The sequence below is a fragment of the Macadamia integrifolia genome, unplaced genomic scaffold, assembly GCF_013358625.1.
Source record: "Macadamia integrifolia cultivar HAES 741 unplaced genomic scaffold, SCU_Mint_v3 scaffold1515, whole genome shotgun sequence".
Classification (NCBI taxonomy): Eukaryota; Viridiplantae; Streptophyta; class Magnoliopsida; order Proteales; family Proteaceae; genus Macadamia; species Macadamia integrifolia.
In genome coordinates, this window is record NW_024868242.1 from 16,130 (window position 1) to 28,806 (window position 12,677).

General features: G+C 35.9%; 1 protein-coding gene across 3 annotated transcripts; it reads left to right on the top strand.

Moving 5' to 3' along the window:
• The first annotated feature begins 4,741 nt into the window (after positions 1–4,741).
• LOC122064086 (transcription factor LRL1-like) lies at positions 4,742–12,638 on the top strand. Of its 3 annotated transcripts, none has more exons than XM_042627793.1 (8): positions 4,742–4,906; positions 6,982–7,708; positions 8,122–8,226; positions 8,379–8,489; positions 8,613–8,678; positions 10,274–10,339; positions 10,798–10,866; positions 11,837–12,638. In XM_042627793.1, exons 2-8 carry the CDS (start codon positions 7,160–7,162, stop codon positions 12,275–12,277), a joined length of 1,407 nt encoding a protein of 468 aa, XP_042483727.1. In that variant the 5' UTR covers positions 4,742–4,906; positions 6,982–7,159; the 3' UTR covers positions 12,278–12,638. The 3 variants fall into 3 exon arrangements, with proteins under 3 accessions (XP_042483727.1, XP_042483725.1, XP_042483726.1); XM_042627791.1 differs by having other exon boundaries at positions 4,748–4,906; positions 8,331–8,489; XM_042627792.1 differs by having other exon boundaries at positions 4,748–4,906; positions 6,986–7,708; positions 8,331–8,489.
• The last annotated feature ends 39 nt before the right edge of the window (positions 12,639–12,677 follow it).

Genomic DNA, 12,677 nt, shown 5'->3' on the forward strand with positions numbered 1-12,677 from the left:
ACAGCCCCGTCATCATAAACATTACAACCCTCTTCCCTCTTCCCTCTTCCCTCTTCCCTCTTCTCACTTCCCATATAAGAAAGAGTCCAATGGATTGCTAAAGGAAAGAGAAAAAGAACACTTCAAACTAAAGGATGAATGTAGACATGGCCCATTTACCTCAACAAAGCAAATAAACGATTTCAGAATTGAAAGAAGAATGGGGAGTTAGGTGTATGTAGGTCACAGGCAATTAATGAATGTCTCTCATTATTAAGAGACTATACTTTTGAAACTCCAAAGCTTTATGTTATCTGTTCATGTTGATCTTAATTCTTTCTCAAGTACATGGATGGGATTTTTGCTTAATCACTTGATTTTGTCCACTTTGCTTGAGAAAGGCCCATGGATGAGAAGCTTCTTCCAATTCGATCTTATTTTCTTATTGATTCATATAATTAAAAGCCTTCCCACTCAAGAATCAAGATCAGGGATTTAAAAATCAAATCCTGCCGATATGGCTCAGGCCATTTCTACATGGAAATTAACTAGGGTTAAGGTGTTTTTAAGCCGATTCTTGTCCCGATTCCTGCTTTTTACACTCTGGTCAAGATGGGATATTGAAGAACAGGAGACATGGCCAGTTGGCCAACTTTTATAATTACATAAAGATAAAGAGTGTTTTCTCCACTACTACTTTGATTTAAGCTTGATTGATTTGCTAAATCCTAGATTGCTGAGGTAATAAGAAAGTGACCAAAGTTAGATGAAAAAATTGATGGGTCTCTTTAATGATGTGTACGTTGGTAGTAATAATGCTCTTCCTTGGTCAAGCTTCCAAAGCAACAACTTTATTTTCTTTTCATTTCGTTGCCACTGCAAAGGGCGGTGAGGGTTTCAGCCGTTGAATGGACCTGGCCATGTGTTGGGGTGCATGCTAAGATCTATCCAACAGTTGGGACCCTCATCACTTCTGAAGATCCTGAAGACTCTTAATGGTAAATTCTTTATGTTTAGATTCTAGAATGCAAGAAAAAAAGTACTCGAATTCAGTTATATATTGTTCCAATATGATGAATATCCTTGCAAATTTATCTATACACCCCTTGTAATCCCTAGCATATCTTGGGTTTGTTTAATTCTTTGTTTTGCGAAGTATAGTTTTATTTATTTTTAATATTTTTGAAATATAACATATTTTAGTTGGGCTGAAACTTGAAACTTAACATGTGAGAAGAAAAGGTCTCACAGTCTACACCCACTTTGTTCTTGAAAACTTGAAAATTGTAGAAATTTCGATAGAACTTCTTTAGAATGTTTTGAAACATACTATTTATTTAAAGGGATTCCAAAACAAAACAAAACAAAACAAAAAAGACCTATCAAATTGTTGATTATCATACTTGCTAATAATCCTAAATCATTTCCCATAAGAAATGGCCAATGTATGATAATAATATATTAACACTTAGATTGAGTTTTTCTTAAGCCATGGTCAAGGCAATATTATTGGGAATAGTGGAGGATATTTTGGACCTCTAACATATAAAGCGGATAGTTCTTTCTACCTGCAAAGAAAGAAGAATTTATTATAACAAACACCAACAAATATGAAAATAAACAAAATCAGATTCGCACAACGCAGAGATTTAGCGAGGCTCACACACTGATGTGGTGTGCTACTTTCTCGGGTGAAGAAGAAGATGTTTCACTATGTAAAAGAGAAAATACACCCAAACAATGATAAGAAAACTCGCCCTAAAACTCTAACTCAAAAAAACCTCCCAAATTATAATGCTCAACAAGACAATTGTACATTATATACTTCTCTTCTCTTTGGTTGGCTAAGATTTTGGAGATTTTAGGGGTTTTAGTTTTATAAAAGTAAGAAGGGGTGTAATAGTAATTTTAAGTTGTATATACATGATTAGGGGCAATTAGATCTTTTCATTTTCAAAACTAACATTAGTCTAACTGTGTTGTTATTTATGAATTTAAATATAATAAACGAAATTCAAGGGAGGTAATATAGGCAAACATGCGGGAAGGTTGATGTAAATTGCCCCTTTTTTTTTCTTTCGTTTTGAGGGCTGGGGGGGGGGGGAGTGGATTCCTAATTTTGTGGCCATATTAAAGGGCTGAAACTGAAACAATCCGATTCTGAACTGAATTTTCTCTCTTTTTTTAAAATCTATAATGGCAATAGCCGATATCAATATGAATTCAGATCGACCACAATCAGCTTAGATCGGTTCGGATGGGCTTAAAAATCGACATATTCCTCAGGCATTTTTTTAGGGCTTTCTATTTAAGATTGATCCGAGCCGGATCAGTGAGAACTGAGATAAGAAATTACTGATTCCGATCCGAATCTTAAAAACCTTGGAATTGCCTTGGAGGCCCACTCAAATTTAAGGCAAGTAGTTGGGTCAGTTGGAGCCCATTTTCAGAAGAAGGTAAGGTCCATCCTACCCTGTCCACTAGTTGAATTTGGGTCCAAATGGACTTTATGATGTGTCGATATAAAGGAATTAAAACCATTTACAGTCTATGATTCTAGACCATTTGAAAAATATAAATTGGCCAATAAACGATGGTCCAAAAAATTTTTTTTTTTCTTGGAGTGGTAAACTCCCATCTAATTGAGTTAAGCCCTGAGATTTTGCAGTCATAAAAAATCCAGGGTGTCCATCCTTTCAATAAGTTGCCTAAAGGTGGTGCTATTTCCTTGTTGCCCTTACTTTAACTTCTAAAGAATTGACTTCCATTAAAAGAGGAGCTAGAATACAGGGAAACTGAAAAGCTCATAAGGTGGGCCAACAAATGCTTCATACATTATCTTATAAAAAAAAAAAAAAAAATTTAACAAATGCGACAAATATGAAGAATTGTATACTCATTGACTTTAGCCAAAAAAAAAAAAAAAAATCCTAAAATCCATTCATGATCATGCCTCCTGTTTAATATGACCAATCATGTTATGCTAATAGATAAACTCCCCAATAAAACCCTGCCATGTGTTTGTTTGATATATTTTTTCCCCTTCATGAAGCAAATGGGGAAAAGGTACATACCATAGTTTGGCACCTCACTGTACAATGGAAGTAAATATTAGGATAGTGTATACCCAATTTATTTTTTACTAGACTGTTCAAAAATCTGGAATCAGGATACCGGTCAGTCTTGGTCAATTTTGATCCATCAAGATTGGTGGTGAGAAATTGATTAGAATTGGTGAAACATATTTTAACCCTAATTTTCTGTACAAAGATTGGGTGTGTCAGACCAATTGGAATTAGGATTGACCTAGGTTGATTTCGATTTAAATCAATCAAACCATAATGATAATGAATGATAAATTTATCCTTAGAGAAATCTCTTCCACACTAATGATGCTACCATGTGATTGAATTCTTGTATCATTATTAAATTTTTCGCTCTCATCCAATAGGGTTGAAAATATTTTTTGTCATGTTAATCCAAAGGGTTAGATGTCCTTAGATGTAGAGATTCCTTCCGCTCTGAATATTAAAAAAAAAGAAAAAAAATTCAATCCAAATACTAAAACCAAACTAGATGGATGTTCTCTTTCTTATTATGATATTTTCCTTCTTGTTGTTGCTCCTTTTTATTTACATAGTCTTAAGGATCAATAGTTTTAGGTTTTCATAATTTGAAGTTTAAGTATTTCTTCAAGTTTGTAGCATGTTCATCAAAGCTTTTCATAGTTCCATATAGCTTTGATGGGAATTTCATAGAGATTATAAGGAAGGAAATTAAGGTTGAGTTTGGTATACATTATAGATGTAAATTCTAGATCTAGAACCCATTCTAAAGCCTAGAACCTCTCTATTTGCTTTCTTTAGAATGCCTTTGACACCTAAAATCTATTATGAAAATGAATACTAAACACAATCTAAATGATAGTTACAAAAGACACGATGTAATAGATAAGAATATGAATGGACAAATACTATTCTAATGCAATAAACCATATCTAAATCCTATTCCAATTAAGTGGTTACGATTTGCTTAGTTATCAAGGCATGTGACAACATAGGGGTGAAAGAGATGCACTCCCCGTTAGAATCATCATCTAGTTATCTATCCGTTAGGGCTTGTGTCAAAATTTTGATCTTGTTAGGGGAAATTTTTTTCGCAATTGTGGTGTTGTGATCGGTTGGACTTTTGGATATTGAAATTCATCATTTATTTTTGTTTCTCATTTTACATAATCAAAATCATTCTTCCAAGTCTAAAATGGCAAATGTGATGGTTTAAGAGATTCTTTCTTCACCACGGATCGATCTTTTTACCATTCTTACTTTATCTGATTCCACTTTCCATAACCGTAATCTTCTGAAAAGTACTTTTTTTTTTGTTTAAAGTACTTTTTTTTCTTTCTTTCTTTTTTGGGTAAGATGTTTTAAATGTTATTGCCCATGCTATTTATAGTGAACAATGTTTTTTTTTTTTTCGTAAAAGAGGACAATGTGTTACCCTCTCATTAATTCCTTGCAAGAGAATCACAGATCCTCGCTAGTACACTTGCGCCTAGCATGTTTGGATACCATTAGCCGTCTAATATGTGTTAGATGCGCTGGCTTACTGGAGAAGATCTACGTCCCTATGCGAGTTGTCCTTTCATAACGAAATTCTTAAGATTGTGTATCAGTTTTTGCCCATGATGCTTAATAAATTCACCCTTGATGGTGTCTATACGCCATCATTCCCCCACCCCCACCAAAAAAATATATATTGGTAGTTTACCTTAAAGTGTAACATAACTTGTTGATGGTAGCATTTTCAGTAATAAAAATCTGCTTTTCCCTCTTTATTTTTGATGAGCGGTTTTTCGTCAAAATGCTGAAACTTCCTTTCAGGTGTTTCTTCTCCTCGTCTTCTTGGATGCTCCGAAGCTTACTCTGTAAGTTCTATGTCGTTGTCACTCTTTAATTACTTCATTCACAAATGAATTACAAGTTGCTTGTGTTTTTTTTTTTTTCTCACTGTGGTATCTTCTTCTTATATGTAAATTAAAGAGTTTTCGACTGAATTATGGTCCAAGAAAACGTTGTTTGGAATAATTTTATTTTTTTATTCGAATTTTCTTCCGAGTTCAGCTAACAGTTTGAGGGAATTTGAAAATTTTTCCTGCTGGGTATGCGTGAATATTCTTCTCATTTATCAAAGGGCTGATTTGGTGATTCAATTTTTTTTATTGGGATTTAAAGGTTTTTTTGTTTTGTTTTGTTTTTTTGGATGAACTTGTTCGAAATGGTTGAACCTGCTTGTTTTCTGTAGGTTTTGGTTTTATTTCTGAGTTTTCTGAGCTTAGAAAGCAAATCTTTTTCTTCCCTCTTATCTTTAAATTTTTTTTTTTTTTACTGTTAATGTGAATAAATTTGACGTTTTGGTGGTATATTTCTGTCTTAATCATAATTCCGTTTGGTATCTCAGTCATAAGACTTGTGTTTTTTCTACTGACCAGGGTCTTTTTTTTTTTTTTTTAATTAGTTCGCATTAACGCTTTAAATTCAGTTGATTCCATTGATCTTTCTGAATTTCTGCATTAGCTAGTTGTTTTGCATCTCTTTTTGGTCTTCCAACTGTGTGAAATTTTATGCACTTAGCATTGTGTAATAAAACAACATCAATGGCTAGTAAGTCGTTAGAATTGTGTTCTCCTTGTGTTCTTAGTGTTTCATTGGTTAATCACATACATTGTCTTTAGACTCTTAGCATGCTATTGATGCAATTCCCTGTAATATGTTTAAGCATATAATAATTTTTTATTTTGTAGCTTTCCTACTGAGTCTTCTTATTTGTAAACAAAAGTGTAGAGCCAATGGTTGGTGTTTGATGATTGACATTGTTAGATTTTTCCTTGATAAGACATGCTTTGTTCTATGTTCAACTATATTTATCTGACTGAACTATGCTATTTTGCAACCAAATCCACTGTGTGCATAACAACATTAAAATATTTCACTTTAATATGCTCATGGATAGCATAAGCTGGGTGCCCGGTTATGATTCAATTTTGGTAGCCACACTATCCACCAAAATTAAAATCTCAAAATATATTGTGTTATTATGCTATGTTATATCTGTTCCTGACAAAAAAATTATATATAGGTGTTCAATTAAATAAAGCAGCTTTGGAAGGAGGAAGATAATATTTTATTATTTGATATTTTCAGTGAGGAAATCAAAGGGAAAATTTTAATTATGCTCCATGACTTTCGAGTTGCAATATATATGCTATGGTACCTTATATTTGCCTCAATTTTTTACTCCATCTTTCTGTTTGAATCGCCTTATGCCAACTAAATGAGGTCGGTGAAGTGATTATTTCTGTTACTCATGTAGTGATGGGTTAGAAGGTGCAATGGTCAATATGTCATAGCTGGAACCTTGTATTTGGATCTATCATTGCACCTTGTTTGTGTATTAGTTAGAATGGCTACAATTTACTACTTTGCTGGCCTCTTCTAGCACGCTTCATTAATTTTGGATGGATTTCATCTTAGGCATTTTTTTATGAAACATGGTGTCAATACAAGATATCATATTTCTCTTGTATAGGTGTTGGACATTATTTATTTATTTATTTATTTTTCTTTTATTTTGTTGGGTGGGCTGTCAAATGCTCATTTGCTGATACCATTGCCTTGAGAAAAAACTTGTCAAGGACACAGTCTTGTGTCCAACCATTAAGCTGTGTCCTTTGCCCATCTAAACAGCATAAATAAACTGTATATTATTATCTTGAAAATTGAATGTCTGTGATTTGATAAACAAAATTGTCAGCTTATCTCTTATGATGAACCTACCATGTTTTTTTTTGGAAAATCAATATCTGTAGTTTATTTTCTGTTGCGACATACTTTATGATCACTTTGTATGCAATGTTTTGAAGAAATGGTTTTCTATGAATCAGAAACCTCTATTCCAAGAAGGGCTTAATGAAAAGCTAATGTATCTCTAACTTTCTCATAGGTAGGCAAGGGCCAAGAGGATGTGAGGAGATATAACACTTCATTCCATTTGAACATTTCTATGATAAAAGCTACACATTCATAGTGGAAGCCATTGTGAGCAGTTCTTGCTTTAACCTGTAAATTGCTGTTGAAGTGCTGGGTAAAGCGAAGCTCCTAGTGTACAGATAAGCTTTGTAATGGATGAATTTATCGATAACCTATTGTCATCCTCATCATGGTCAGATGTGAATGCAACTGAAAAATCTTGGTTTTGCAGTGGATCTGCTCAAACCAATGGGTTACTTCCTGATTCTATAAGCTTGATTCCCTCTAATCAACTTATTGAGAATTTAGCTGCACAGGGTGCTTCAACTGTCCTTGTTGGTGGTGGTTCCAACTGTGTTTCTGGTATGGGTTTAGTTCACAGGGAAGAGGTGCTTCATGTGGCTGGCAGTTCGGCTAAGTCACCTAGTGCAATGCCAGAGTCTGATTCTGTTGGAAGCAACAGCAACGAACTATCTGCATGTCAACAAGCCCTTGGAGATTCTTCGATTGCACAGCTGTGGCCTTCACCATCATACATGACTGCTCCTTCCTCCACTCCTGTCTTAGGACAAGATAAATTACAAGGGCTTGGTTTGCAAGAAGAATTTGTAGATACTGATAATAGTTTTTTGGGGAGCAAGTACCTGGGGGATGATAAAATTCTGAAAATGGAAAATTTGCCTGCACCAGTGTCAATAAATGTATATATTTTAAGCCTCTGTCATGATTAATTTTCATTTATTTGATTGGGGAAATATAGTCTGGAGCTGCAGTTGGGGATGATACTGCCTTTGGTTCATGGTGCCCTAGTGGGTCTTTGTGATTGTCGATCCAAGGTAATCCAGTCAATGGGCTCGAACAGGGAAAGGCATCTAGCCGATGATTCTAACCGTCAACCCCTCCTGTTGTTTGGTTTGGATCTTTCGGATTGGTTTGCTCGTCTCCATCTGTCATCTAATGGTAGCTCCATTGATTGGATGCTCTGAATCATATGGTCATTGCTGTAAAGCGAGCTAATCTCAACTCTTTATAGCTGATTGTCTTCCACTGCTGTGGTTCCTTTATAGGGTCAGGCATTTTATCTTACATATATTGTGCTGATTTGATACTGTAGGGGCAAGATGAGCTACACAATGATCATTTGGCCTCTTTTGTCACTGGGTCCCTGATAACAATGCCAGTAACAGATGGGTTTCAGTCTCAATTGGAGATGCTAAAAGTAAGTATTATCCAGTTTTATTTTTGACAATTGTTTGAAGGCTCCGTCTCGCAACTTCCTCTTTCTAGTCTGTTATTTTATTCTCTGCCATTTTCAATGCTTAGTTGTCACACTTGAGTGAAGGAAATTACATGAAGCAGTATACATACCAGGGTCCTCCCTCTCAGTCAGCCACCACAGTTGGGGGTTGTAATGGAGCTGTAAAGCCTCGTGTTAGAGCACGCCGTGGTCAGGCCACTGATCCACACAGTATTGCTGAGCGGGTATGTAATTTTATCTTTTCGTAGAAGTTTGTTTCTATGTTCTTAGCTTGGATATGAAGTCTTAATTTGAAGTTCCATAGACTATTCCGATTTTTTTTTTTAAATCAGTGAGTTCTTATGCAGCTTCGGAGAGAAAAAATTGCTGAAAGAATGAAGAATTTGCAAGAGCTTGTTCCAAATTCTAACAAGGTAGGCTTGTGCATGAGGTGGACTTGAGTTGTGCTAATTTTCTTTCATGACCAAGTACATTGCCAGAAACTTTTTTTTTTTTTAATAAACTACATGCAGATTAAATCTAGAGGGAAGGAGTCAGAACCCTTGCCTGACAAGAGTGGCACTACTGGGAAACATAGTGACTCCTGTCTGAAAAGTCCTCCTTTAACTAGGTCATTTGCTATGGTTTCAGCCAATGTGGGCCATCTGATGGCCATACCTGATGCTGAAAATTTGAAATCTCTATTTGTGGCTCTGTAAATTTAGTTGACTATCTATGCATGACATACATTTGAAGCTTCAAGGTAGATCATCACTTCTCCAAAGTAAAAGGAGCTCTGACATTAGGTTGTTTATGGTTACATTATGAAAAAGTACTTTTTGGCCTGAACTTTGTATTAGATAAAATTACATTGCTCTACGTAAAGAAAAGGAGAGAAAATATGTTGATAGCAGGTTTAGTGGTTTACAGAAACTGAAATGAAGGGCAACAAAAGCTTGTGCATGGGTTGTAGGTATCCTATAATTGATGTTACTAAAGGAAGTTAAAGAACCAACCTACAAGAATTAGAGGACAGAAAGGCTCATCAAAGTAGTACTGCATCAGACCATGCTGTTAAAGGGGAGAAAAAAAAAAAAAAAGAGACGCGTCAAGCAGATGATGCGCAAGAGATGAAGAAGAGTATATGTGAATGATGACATGATGTGTGGACACAGGAGAATTCTATAAGGGGAACTGTCCTAGAAAACATAGCTTAGCCATCAAGAGGATCATTGGGAACTTCTGTCAAAGTGAAATGTCATAAAGCCACAGAAAAGGACTGCTTAGGGCTGTAATGTATATTAGTTCAAGGACTTAAAGTGGTGTGCATGATTTACATCTTGGATCATTAAGATATTTTTTTGGTTCTTTCTGAGTTTCTTCTGTCTGCTAGTCTGTCAGATGCCTGGACATGCTGTTGTCTGGGTCTCACTGTACTGTGCCTGTTGGCTGAGTTAGCTGCATTCAGTTTGGGTCTAATTATTTTTCAAATTAAGCTTGCTTGATTTGTATCTGACATGCTGTATGCTACCTTTCTTGGATCAGCATTGAAATATTTGAAACATGGGTTCCCAATGTCTTTGATCCTGGCTTATTAGATGAATGATAAATCTGTGCAAAATTATAGTTTGTGTGTGTGGGGGGGGGGGGGATCCAAGAAGAATTGCATTTGACTTCTGCTCTGCTTGGTCTGGTGCAAGTTTAAACTTATTCACAAAGCGATTGGATCTACCAATCTATACTTATTAGGTCAATGTCAACTTGGCAAAGCTGTTCCTGGAAATGGAAAGGCTGGTTCTGAAAGTCTAGTCTGGGTTCTAAATAATTCTTTTTATCATTCTCCAGTGAGCAGCTTATCAGATCTTTATGCCTGGACAGACTATCCTTATGATATGCATCATGATGTCCTAGTTCTTTTGAAGTATTTGAAGTTCTAAGTGAAGTCTCTTCCTGAATGGTCGAGCATTGAAGGGTCTCTGTTTTCAAGGCAAGGGAAAGTAAAGCTAATATTTTCATCTCCTTTGTTCAGGCAGATAAGGCATCAATGCTGGATGAAATTATTGAGTATGTCAAATTTCTTCAGCTTCAAGTCAAGGTATGGATGAGACATTTCTTTTTATAAGTAGCAAGTTATTGATAAACAAGAAGACAAGTAAAACTTATTAGTCCGAAAACAACAGTAAACCCATAGCCCAAGGCCAAAACATTACACCAACAACTTATAAAAACCACATTTGCATCTACAATGTATGAAAATGAGACTTACTGTAAAGGTATGGATGAGATATTTCACAAGCTCTCAATCTCTTGAAACCGTTCACATTGCTTAGAACTCACCCTTCTGATCTCTGTGTCTCTCTGCACATGAACTATATCATTGATTGCATTATCCCTTGGCCAGGCAATCTTTAGTGAGTTAATGTTGTCTAAATGCTTTGATTACACTTTGATAAAATCATCTCTTGTCCAAGTTCTGAGCCAATCCTGTGAATTGTGGAAATTTGCTTCGTAATCCATCTTTAATGACCTGGTCTTCTTTCTACTCTCTTGCAGGTTTTAAGCATGAGCAGGCTGGGAGCAGCAGGGGCAGTTGTTCCTCTCATCACTGATGGTCAAGCTGAGGTGCTCAATCCTTTCTCCTTCAAACTCTGCATTTCATCTGAATTTCACCCTCTTCTCAGTTAAAAATATCTAGTTTTATTCTGTAAACTTGATATTTTAGGCAAAGGTTTTTTGGTCCACCTGACTAGAAGGTATCTCTGGACAATGCACGCAGTTGTGCCATGTGAAAAGTGACGTGGCACGAGGCATGCCTGTTTTATATCTTAGGAAATGGTCTTCATTGGATTCTGTCCAACTTAGACTAAAATTTATTTTTATACCCTCCCATGTATTGGCATGCACCCTTTCTGTGGCACTGGATTTTTCAATGCATCATTTTGGCACTTGGCCGCCTCCATTTTGGGCTAAAACTTGACATTTGAGCAGGGGACTGACCTTTGGTCCACCTTTCCACAAAATTTCAGCTCCATATGAGCTGCCATGTGGTTGTATTTACGTGCAGTCCCGAGTAATTCTATAGACTGCACAGATCAGAAAAACGTTTCCTGATTTTTATCATGGACGTGATAAATGTGTAAAACTAATGGATTCCGACCCCCTTCTATGTAATATTGTAATAAGATGCAGTAAATGCAGATGTATATAGATTTTGTTACAAAATCAGTTTCTGTTGGCAGCTCATGAAGATTAATTTATGAATTTGAATATGTATTTGTAATATCTTCAACTGATTAAAATATCAGTAATAATCCTGTGGTTGTAGTTGTCAATTGGATTACATCTAAATGATCAGTGAGGATGATCCAATATATTTCTGTTCCTAACCCTTGCATTTGGGTGTCGTGTCCTGTTGTCCAATTTTTGCTTATGGTAATATGTATCTAAACTCATTAATAGTGCGTGATTAAAATCTGAAAGCAACTGAAACTGATTAATAGGGAGTACAGATATTGATACAAAATCAAACTGTTGTCAACCTGAAAATTTTGCTGCCATGGTGTTGAGTAAATGTTGGATATCGTTATTGTAGGGATCAAGTGGTATTCGACTATCGTCATCAACTGATCAGGCAGCTGATCCATCGAAATCCGTAGACAATATCGCCTTTGAGCAGGAAGTGGCAAAACTGATGGAATCCAATGTCACAACAGCCATGCAATATCTTCAGAGCAAAGGACTCTGTCTCATGCCGATTGCTCTTGCAACTGCCATTTCTGGTGGCAAACCATCGATGAGTCCTATTTTTGGTGAGGTGAAGATACCCAGCTTGAACCATGGCCTTGTTCCTCATAACAACAGCACACTTGGTACTGGGGCTGGGCTAATGTCCTCTGGTGGTGAGATTTTGACCAGGGACAACTCAGTGGGGATCTTCAATAAACAAGGCATCACAACCAATGGTTGCAATGTTGTCAATCAAGAAGAGATGAACGCTTCATGCAATACAACAGAACCGAAACCTGAGGCATAGCTGGGACATCTCTCACTCACACAGTCACACCCCAACATTTTTGTTGATATTATTAGTCCAAACATTCTCTCTCTCTCTCTCTCTCTCTCTCTCTCTATATATATATATATATATATATTTTTTTTTTTTTTTGGGGATGGTTCTTTTCTGAATCTACTGTGAGGTAATTAGGTACAGAGTACAGAGATCAGTATATGTCAATAAATACGTTGCGACTTTCCTGACATGTATGTATGAATGTAATTTCCTGTGATGTAAAATAGTTTGCTTAGCTTAACCCTTTTATTTTACTGTGAAGGTGTATTCTACCTGGTATATAACTTGAGTATTTAATTAAAGGGTATGAGTGGTGAATTGGGAAGTTGTAACTTTCTTTTGATTGCCTCTTGGTTTATTCTCC